The sequence below is a fragment of the Bidens hawaiensis genome, unplaced genomic scaffold (assembly GCF_021521415.1).
Source record: "Bidens hawaiensis isolate Kalapana, Puna unplaced genomic scaffold, B.hawaiensis_p1.1 tig00007139_1, whole genome shotgun sequence".
Classification (NCBI taxonomy): Eukaryota; Viridiplantae; Streptophyta; class Magnoliopsida; order Asterales; family Asteraceae; genus Bidens; species Bidens hawaiensis.
This window is the reverse complement of record NW_027491492.1, coordinates 774986-785348: the sequence shown is the minus strand read 5'-3', so window position 1 is coordinate 785348 and position 10363 is coordinate 774986. Positions and strand designations below refer to the sequence as shown.

The following is a 10363-nucleotide window of genomic DNA, read 5'->3' as shown; positions in this document are numbered from 1 at the left end:
TTTATACTAATACCATCTCTCAAAAGTCAAAATCCAAGATTTTCAAACAGCATAACCTAAAACATGTTCACCTATGACATATTCTTGTGAACTGTGAACAAATAATCTAAAGGTGAAAATCAGAATATATGGAGAATATTGAAGCTATGGAATGGACCATATGGACTTCAAGGTGTCATTACATGATCTGTTGGTAAAATCAATAAGATTCCTTTAACATGATTGAAAAGGATTAAAACATCAAAGAAAGCCACATATGTTACAATAGTGGCATAAAAATTTATAAACCATAAAGTAAAAAAACGAGTAAATTGCGGTTATCGTCCCTGTGATTTGTCCAAATATGCGGTTTAGTCAATCAATCAATCAATCAATCAATCATGCCCAGTAAAATCCCACCGACAGCAAAGCTATAAGTAGGGTCTGGGGAGGGTGGGATGTAGGCACACCGTACCTCCATCCAAAGGAATGAAGAGGTGGCTTCCAGAGAGACCCTCGGCTCTAAGTACATGTGTATGAAGCAAAATAAAGGAAATCAAAGTTTAACAGTTATATACAAACTACTACTAATTATAATAATATTAATAATAAGATCACAGTTTAACAGCTATATAAAAGCTAATAATAATAATAATAATAATAATAATAATATATGTAAGGGAAATACCATTATGGTATGCGACCTAAATAAGTTAAGTCTAAGCCCTAAGGTATTCAATTCTCTCTAAAAATCCTTAACTTTAATTCTACTTCTCCGCGAATTCCTATCCTCAACAATGTCCTCGGAGAGGTTTAGGTCTATCAAATCATGCCTAATCCTCTCATCCCAAGTCAATTTCGGTCGTCCTCTACCCCTCCTCCCCTCTATAGTAATGTTTTCTACGGATCTAACAGGATTCGTCGTCTGTCTTCTCTTTACATGTCCAAACCATCTCAATCTCCACTCTCTTATCTTGTCTGCTATGTTCGCCACCCCTAATCTCTCGCGAAACACAACGTTTCTTATTCGGTCTAGCCTTGTGTGCCAACACATCCAACGTAGCATTCTCATTTCTACTACCTCTATCTTCCGCACTTGTGCCTTCTTGATGGCCCAACACTCTGTTCCATATAGCATTGCAGGTCTAACTGCCACCCTATAGAATTTTCCCTTTAGTTTAGTCGGGAAACTCTTGTCGCACAATATACCTGTGGCTGCTTTCCATCTACACCATCCTACCTGAACTCGGTGGGTGACATCACTGTCTAATTCCCCATCACTCTGTACAAATGATCCTAAATACTTGAACTTCGTTACCTGCGGGACCACCTGCCCTTCAATTGTGATCTGTGGCTGCTTTCCATCTACAAATGATCCTAAATATGCGGTTTAGTCAAGTAGTAATAAATTTGCGATTTTCGTCCATGTGGTTTTATTTTACTTGCAGTTAAACCCGAATTAACTAACCCTGTTAAGTCTAGTCGTTAAACTCATCAGTGTGCCCCTCACGCGAGGGACAATTTTGTCCCTTTTTCTCCCAAAATAAGCCCCAGTCCTAATTCGCAAGTCCCCTCACGTGAGGGGCTGGGTTGTATTTGGGGAGAAAAGGGACAAAATTGCCCCTCACATGAGGGGCGCTGATGGGTTTAATGACCAAACTTAACGGGGTTAGTGAATTCGGGTTTAATTGCAAGTAAAATGAAACCACATTGATGAAAATCGCAAATTTAAAATTATTACACTAAACTCGTAAATTTTGACAAACCACATGGACGAAAACTACGGTATATTCTAAAAAACCACAAATCATTTCTTGCCATCCATTTACATCCCCACATGGGACATATTTGTTTTCATGTATTATAAAGTAACAACATTTGGGTTTAAAACCTAGTCTATGTCAATCAAGCAATTAGAATAAATATGCAAGGAAAAAAAATAATAATTGTAACATTATATACACATAGAAAAATAAATTTCTTTACTTTTATTGTTCTTATAAAACATTGACGGATTGTGCTTCACAAAGTAAAAAAAAAGTGAGATATTTCACAATTCACATCAATCTTGAATCGAAGGCAGATTTCCAGTGATCCATAACAAAAGATTTGTAAAGAATCAAACTTTTAAAAATTCGCACCAAAATATCGTAACCCGCCGGCCTTATATAAACGCACCCTCTAAAGACAAAACTTGTAATGTGAAAATGGAGAGTTTGAAGCACGAGTCGAGTGACATTATACAAAAAGACACATTCAAAGTAGCTTATGTTATACATTTCTTACTTGGTGCAGGAAACTTACTTCCATGGAATGCTTTGATCACAGCCATTGATTACTTTGGTGATGTTTATCCGGATAAACACGTGGAGAAGGTGTTTTCGGTAGCGTATATGAGTTCGACACTATTAATATTACTTGTTATGATAAAGTGGAGTAGTTTGAGTAGACTAGTGAGTTTTCAAGTGAGGATGAACATTGGTTTTACAATGTTTGTTGTGTCTTTAATGGTAAGTCCAACGCTTGATTGGGTTAGTTGGAACGAGAAGTCCACGTCAGCGTTTTATGTAGTGATTGCATCGGTTGTGGTTTGTGGTTTGGCGGATGGGTTGATTGGCGGCAGCCTTGTGGGGTCCGCAGGAAAATTGCCAAAAGAATACATGCAGGCTGTTTTTGCTGGGACTGCTTCATCAGGTATGTCGGGTTAAAATGGATAGTTTTATATGGGTTGAGCCTGACTCGAGAAGGCGAGAACAATTTTTTGTCCATATTTATGAATGATAAAAATAATTAGCAAAACAACATAAGATCAGTCTATTTTTATATAAAAAATGAAATTAGGAAAACTGTATTCATTAAATAGTAATTAACATATTCGACATGTTTTCTTGATAGCAAAGCTTGAAACTTTAACCGATGACCCGTTGCAGATAATACATTTAAACACGATTCATAAAAAATGGAACCATTTTTAGTAAAACGGGTACAAATTTAGCATGTTTGACCTGTTTTCATTTTAGCAAAGTTTGAAACTTTACCCATGTTGACCCGTTGCACATAAAACAAACCGGCCCATTTTTAGGCAAACGGTTAGTAATTAACATAAAGTGACCCGTTAATAGGCAAACGGTTAGAAAATAGCGTATTTGACCCGTTTTCATTTTAACAAAGTTAGAAACTTTACTCATGTTGACCCGCTGCAAATATATCAAATCGACCCATTTTTTGGCAAATTGGTAGAAATTAACATATTTGACCCGTTTTCATTTCAGCAAAGTTCGAAACTTTACCCATTGCAAATAAAACAAAATCGACCCATTTTAGGCAAACGGGTAGATCTTAACACATTTGGCCCGTTTTAATTTTTAACAAAGTTTAAAACTTTATCCATTGACCCGTTGCAAATAAAACAAACCGGCCCGTTTTTATGCAAACAAGTAGAAATAGCTAATAATTAAAACCACAAACTTTTCAGGAATCTTGGTCTCATTCTTGCGGATTATAACGAAAGCTTCACTCCCGCATGATCCACAAGGGCTCAAGAAAAGTGCACACTTATACTTCCTAGTCAGCACGGTTATCTTACTACTCTGCATGGTTTGTTGTACCTTGTTATACAAGTTACCAGTTATGGAACAACATTATAAGTCACAACAAAATAATAATTTAACATCAAGGGAAAAATTTTGGGATGTAGCAAGAATGATCCAATGGCCTGCTTTAGGAATATTCGTAATATATACCGTCACCTTATCGATATTTCCAGGCTTTTTAGCGGAAAATATAAAATCAGATGTGTTAAAAGATTGGTACCCGATAATGTTAATTACCACGTATAATATCGCGGATTTTGGAGGGAAATGTTTTACTGCTATATATGTTTTAAAGAGTGTTGGTAAGGCTACATGGGGTTGTTTGGGTAGATTGTTGTTATATCCGTTATTTACCGCGTGTTTGCATGGACCTATGTGGCTTAGAAATGAGGTGTTTGTGGTGTTTTTGACTGTTGTGTTGGGGTTTACGAATGGTTATCTGACGAGTGTTATCATGATTTTGGCGCCTAAATTGGTACCGCCTTCGGAAGCAGAAACGGCTGCGGTTGTCATGGCTTTGTGTTTGGGATTCGGGTTGGTTTCGGGGTCGGTTCTTGGTTGGTTTTGGATCATTTGAAGGTGTTAGTTAGTTAATGATTGTAATGTTGTTTCTTGTTTGTGTTATTCTTATATTATAAAAGAATATCATTTAATTTTATAACATTATATGTTACTATGGTAGTATATGCAAGAATTTGTTCACATGTGAACTCAATGGATTTAGTACCAATTCACATAACAGTTCATATAGATAAATTGCAATGAAGTTAAGTTAATAAACATGAGATATTTTCAAGAACTTGTGGGGCCCGAACGCTATGGACAACGTCTCACATCATGCTAAGTAGATATTTCTTACAAGATGCAAAACAACAACAAAACAACAGATGAATAATACATATTAAGCTATTGATATGAATAATACATTTGAGCAGCTGTACTTCAATACAAAAGGCAATGGTCCTATTTAAAAGCCTAATAATTTCTCTTTTTATCTTGAAATAACATAGTGAGTGTTACCTGCAATTCAAGCTCCATCATTCACATTTTATTACTATTTGTAACATGATAATTACAAAAACATACATCAATAGAAATATATCTATAATACTTATTATTAAACACTTTATGCAACAAGTCACAAGTCACAACATCACATGGCTTGTTAAAAGAGCAAAAAAGCAAACAAAATACAACAAACAAAAGTAGGTTAGCAAGTTACTGTATAATAATATCTGTGTCAATATACAAAAGAGTATTCATCTTTAAGAAGCTGCAGCAATCGGAGGTAATTGTGCGGTTTCGTTTAAGAAACTTGGTGTTAATACATTCATATCAACTTCGTCTTCTTCCTCGTCTTTATCATCCGCATCCCAGAGAAACCGAGCATAAGAAGCCATAACATAACTGCATCATCATCACACAAACAAATTTAAATCAAATAAGCAAAAAAAAAAAGACATTTAACTTGTAAGTCAAAGTTTTTTAAAAGTTAATTATACCAGTCATCTGGTGAAGCCTGAACAGCTTGATCAAAATAGTTTTGTGCACGAGGGGCGTCCTTTTGTGTCTCCCAAATCAAATCAGCATACATTGACAACACGTTTCCATCGTTAGGGTTTGCCAGTATCGCTCGGCTGCAGTACTCTTCGGCCTTAACGAAATCACCTCTGACCTTTTCAAAACAACAATATCAATGTTGAAATCATTAAACCAATCAGTGAATCGTGATGTTTGTATTCAAATAGATATTAGGGCCGCAAACGAGCAACCAGAAGAGCAAGTTGTAGGCTTTTATTTATAAATACTAAATTGAAATTTGGGCTATAAATTACATATTACTAACATTTTGGCTTTACTTTTAAACGAGGCAAACGAAAACTTTCAATATTATAAGCAATTTCAACTTCTTTTTATCAAAAAATTTCATACAGTTTAGATTGCATATATAAGGCCTAAGATTTAACCAGTTTAACTGCTTGATTACCAAACCTGTTTTTTTAACGAGTAAGGCAAAGTTTCCAATTATAAACCATCTGCATCCTTTTCGCTAACTAATTAGTGACCTACAAGCCAACCTTGGCTCGAGCTCGGCTCGTTAACAGACCATGCCAGCCCGACCGAGCCAGCCCGTTTTCAGACCGAGCTGGCCCGTTTACAGACCAACCGTTTCGGCCCGTTTGCAAACCAACTGAGCCACCTCGTTTGCAGACTGACCGAGACAGCTCATTAGCAAAACCAAGCCGGCCCGTTTGCAGACCGACCGAGCCAGCCTGTTTGCAGACCAAACGAGCCAGCTCGTTTGCAGACCGACTGATCAGCCCGTTTTCAGGCCGACTGATCCGGCCCGTTTACAAACCAACCGTGCCAGCTCGTTAACAAAATTTTGTTATTATTTTAACAAACCCTATGTACCTCTTTCAAGTACTTTGCATAATTACCAAGAACCATTGCATTCCCAGGGTTCGCTTCAATCATACTCCGATAATACAAATCCGTACTATCATTCTCATAACCATTCCCGTTCCCATTCCCATCACCACCGGAGATCTTCCCTCCACCGCCACCGCCACCGCCACTACCATCCACCGTAACTCCAATTCCCGAAAACAACAAACCCTCACAATCACAATCCCTCTCCTCTCCTTCAACATCCTCTTCAACCGCAATCGAAGTGAGTAACGAATTGGTGGTTTTGTTACCTTTAACAATCGAATTAACATTACCGATCAAATCAGCTTCCGATGAAGCTCGGATGAGCTTCCTCGGTGGATCGGTTAACGAACTCATCGAAACTGTTTGTGATTTGGGGGCTCGGCGGGCGAGTAACGGGTCGAACGGTGATGATTCGGTGTGGAGTTCGTGGCGGAGCCATGAATTGAGTGCGGGATTCGATGAACTACGAAGTAGCATCTTTGAAGACTAAGGGTTTGAAGTAAAAGAAATGGGGGTTTGAGAGTTATATAATAATAATAATAATAATAATAATAATAATTTTTTTTACGTGGATTATCAAAGTTTTATATAATTTACTATAAAACGATTACAATAAAGTGGCAGGCAAACGGGCAACAAGCTGCGCCGCAACCCCCTTTTGAACAGCAAAGCCAATCCTGCTAAAAACGAAGCTTTGGGACCTAGAAGCTGAAGAGGTTCCGTGTACGACGCGCTGAACCCTACTCAAAAATTTCACAGCCTCTGGAGCCAGAAAACCAAATGTATCAAAGGCAAATGGTAGAAAGACATGTTGATTATCTAAACAAGCTTTCTCGTGTTTAACAACTTTGCCCGATTCAGCCTTCAACGCAGCCTGACCCACAACAAACCCACGGTCCCTGAGCCCAACAAGAGGAGACACTCCTGTAAGATCCACACAGGCATGTTTCCCCCCTGCCCACCCGAACACAAGAATATCAGCTGGTCGTAAAGTAGACCTCCCTTCAATAGGATCCGTGAGAAAGTTAACAGGGGCCTCCTTTTTAGCAGAAATCCCTGCCCGTTTAAGAACATCACACAGAACATCCCTAACCAGATCATGTCTGTATTTAAAGCCAGGCAATTCTTTGCAATGCACCGCATGGTCACCAAAAGAATCCAAACAGACCTTGCGACAAATTGGGCAAGGTTCATCCGTCGGGAACATAGGGATCATTAACCGGTACTTAAGGATAGCCCGATACTCCAATAAAAGGCGGAGTGATTAATTTTGACCGTTGGTATGGTTGTTGTGATCATATAACTGTATTTTAAATTTAACTAATAATTTATAATTATATGATTGTCTCTTTTGTGTATTATTGTTATTGTTATTATTATTATTATATCATGTGTAAACGCGCCGAGCCCGAGCTCGAGCTTGATTAAGTTGAAGTTCGGCTTGTTTTGACTTACGACGAGAGCTTGACTTCGGTTCGCTTCAGGTTTTTTTATAAGTTCGAGTTTGGAGCAGGAGTCATTTTTTCAAGCTCGGGTTCGACTAGTTTATTATTCGTTAATTAGTTTTGTATATGTTTTTGGTTGTTTTTATATAATTTGAGGAAACCTGAAACGAGCCTAAGCTTGGCTCAAGCTCGTGGTGTGCCTTATACGAGACAAAGCTTGGCTCGAGCTTGGCTCGGGAGCCGTTTTTTTCAAGTTCAGGTTCGTGGCGGTTTATTATTTTGTAATTAAATTATATACGCTTTTAAACTTTTTTATATATTTTAAGAAAAACCTGAAACGAGCCTAAGCTCGGCTCAAGCTCATGTTGTACCTTAAACGAGCCAAAACTCGGCGACTCGGGAGCTTTTTTCTTAAAGTTCGGCTAATTTATTATTAAATATATAATTTGTATATGTTTTTAAATATTTTTATATATATATTAAGAAAAACATTAAATATAAGATCGGTTCAAACTCGTGTAGTACCTTAAACGGCTCAAACCACAGCTCAAGCTCATGTTGTACCTTAAACGAGCCAAAACTCGACGACTCTGGAGCTTTTTTCTTAAAGTTCGGCTAATTTATTATTAAATATATAATTTGTATATGTTTTAAATATTTTTATATATTTTAAGAAAAACATTAAACAAGCATAAGCTCGGTTCAAGTTCATGTAATACCTTAAACGGCTCAAACCACAGCTCGAGCTCTGGTGTGTAAGGGGGAATTTATACATAGAAGTTAACAATATGTAAAAACTTAAAAATACACAACGCATGTTAAGGCTCAACAAGTGCAAGCGAGCTTCCCATACAAGGGTGAGGCTCGGGCCCGATAACTAAACAAGCTTTGTTTGTGGCTTGGCTGGAAAAGGCTTGGGCCGTTTCGAGTTTTTTTTTCCGATCCAATCTCAAATGACTCGGCTCGTTTACACCCCTAGCTATAGTTGTTTGGACTTTAGGCGAACCATTAATGTTAGACATGACAATACATGTATCACCTAAATCATTAACGTGTGGATCTCATTAAAGAGACGTATTAGTGTAACGAGTTTAGAATCCCATGTTTTTAAATTTCTGTATATTGATAAGATCAAATTTAATTCGTAACGACAGAACGGTTGTCATTTCGGTTCGAACAATGAACACCTCTAACTTAACACATTTTTTTTTCAAATACAATATTAAATATCTGAGTCTGATATATAAACTACAAAATTTAAAAACATATAAAAAGATTCCAAAACTTATAACAGAGATCGATGTGACTGATATAGAAAAAAATCTGCAGGTTGTGTGGAGGAAACTATATGTTTTAGATTATTTTTTATTTTCATTTGAATGGCATATATATTTTATAAATGGCATGTGAATTATGAGCTTCATCAAAGCATCTTCATATCTTTACAAGTGGGTAGGGGTGGGGTAGAGGATCAAAATCAGCTCATTCATCTATCGTAATTCGTATAGAAGATTAATGAGTCAAAGGGTTACTGTAGATCCAAAGACTGTTAAAAAAATCTATCGTATAGAAGAAAACGTTTCGAGATGATGCTATGTAGCGTTTAGGCTTCCGAACTTTTGTTTGAAAATACAAAAAACATGGCATGTCGTAAAGTGTTTCTCTTGAAAATATATCATTTATTATATTACTAACGTAGCTCGTATAATCATACATATTCTGACTCTTACAAGCTATTTAATATTCATGCTTGTATTTATTATTAAACACTTTACAATCCAATATTGGGCCTAGTTTTATTGTATGTTTGAATCTATGTTTCTCAGTCCATTAAAATAAACCAGGCTGGCTTTTCTTGTTTAAGAAATAGAATAGAGAATGGAATGAAATGAACAAAAAAATAAAATGAATCATTACCATTTCATTATTTTGTTTGGTTATCATATAGAAATGAAATGAATAAACATTTTATTATTAAATATACACACATTTTTTTTTGTTAGCTAACGGAACGATAATAACATAATGCGATATAATAATAAAAAATATAATAATTTTATAATTAAATAATAATAATTATTATTATTATTATTATTGTTGATCGTTTCATTCTATTCCTTGAAGGAATAAAAAAAGCACCTTTTACTAAGGAATGAAAATTGTTATATATGAAAGGATTTTCATTCCTTAGTAATAATTTGTCACACCCCGTTAAGCGAATTGCGGAAGCGTAAAACGGAAATGCAACAGATACAACTGGTATCAAATACATTGTTCATAAAGAAACATTACTAACTAATTTACAATTTATTACATCGTTCTAACATCTTTTACAAACTAGATGATACAATTTAACATGTTCTTCAATCACTTTACTTCTAACTCAAATGCCCACGACATCAATCACCAATCAGACACGTAACTCACAGGAAATTACTTCTCATACCTGATTACCTGAAAAGCATGTCAAAACAGGTCAACTACGAATAGTTGGTGAGTTTCATAAGTTTTAACGAAATCAGTTATGCGCACCATACAGTCATAGTTTGTATGTACGCGCGTATGTAAAAATATGTATTTACGGTTGTATAAATATGCACAGCCATATCCTTGTGTGTGCATATGCACACATGTAAGTTTATAATATAAATTCGAAATTTCGGTAAAATCGTGATTGTTTGATCGTACTACCTGTTTCCAATTTCCGTGTTTAACCAACCACTGTGGACCCCCTTTCTCCCACAACGGTTCCACATAAACTCAACCACTGTGGCCCCCCTTCCGCCCACAACGGTTCCGCGTTAACATCAACCACTGTGGTCCCCCTTCCACCCACAATGATTCCATGTAAACTCAAACATTATATAGTGTACACGCAAATAATTAGTATATTCTACACATAGTATTTCC

General features: G+C 36.4%; 2 protein-coding genes across 2 annotated transcripts; one reads left to right on the top strand and one right to left on the bottom strand.

Annotated features, from left to right (window-relative positions):
* Positions 1-2129: 2129 nt before the first annotated feature.
* LOC143634640 (equilibrative nucleotide transporter 8-like) lies at positions 2130-4272 on the top strand. The gene is made up of 2 exons (XM_077102667.1): positions 2130-2673; positions 3455-4272. Exons 1-2 carry the CDS (start codon positions 2187-2189, stop codon positions 4147-4149), a joined length of 1182 nt encoding a protein of 393 aa, XP_076958782.1. The 5' UTR covers positions 2130-2186; the 3' UTR covers positions 4150-4272.
* Positions 4273-4593: 321 nt separating this feature from the next.
* LOC143634639 (uncharacterized) lies at positions 4594-6513 on the bottom strand. The gene is made up of 3 exons (XM_077102665.1): positions 5988-6513; positions 5075-5247; positions 4594-4979 (listed from the first exon to the last, which is right to left on the bottom strand). Exons 1-3 carry the CDS (start codon positions 6483-6485, stop codon positions 4838-4840), a joined length of 813 nt encoding a protein of 270 aa, XP_076958780.1. The 5' UTR covers positions 6486-6513; the 3' UTR covers positions 4594-4837.
* Between the last annotated feature and the right edge of the window lie 3850 nt (positions 6514-10363).

Excerpts from the sequence above, each read along its gene's own strand:
- LOC143634639 (XM_077102665.1), bottom strand. The coding sequence starts at position 6,485 with ATGCTACTTCGTAGTTCATCGAATCCCGCACTCAATTCATGGCTCCGC. Across the intron at positions 5,248-5,987 it reads ATGCAAAGTACTTGAAAGAG|GTCAGAGGTGATTTCGTTAA; the intron begins GTACATAGGGTT and ends TGTTTTGAAAAG. Across the intron at positions 4,980-5,074 it reads CAGGCTTCACCAGATGACTG|TTATGTTATGGCTTCTTATG; the intron begins GTATAATTAACT and ends ATGATGATGCAG.
- LOC143634640 (XM_077102667.1), top strand. The coding sequence starts at position 2,187 with ATGGAGAGTTTGAAGCACGAGTCGAGTGACATTATACAAAAAGACACA. Across the intron at positions 2,674-3,454 it reads TGCTGGGACTGCTTCATCAG|GAATCTTGGTCTCATTCTTG; the intron begins GTATGTCGGGTT and ends CAAACTTTTCAG.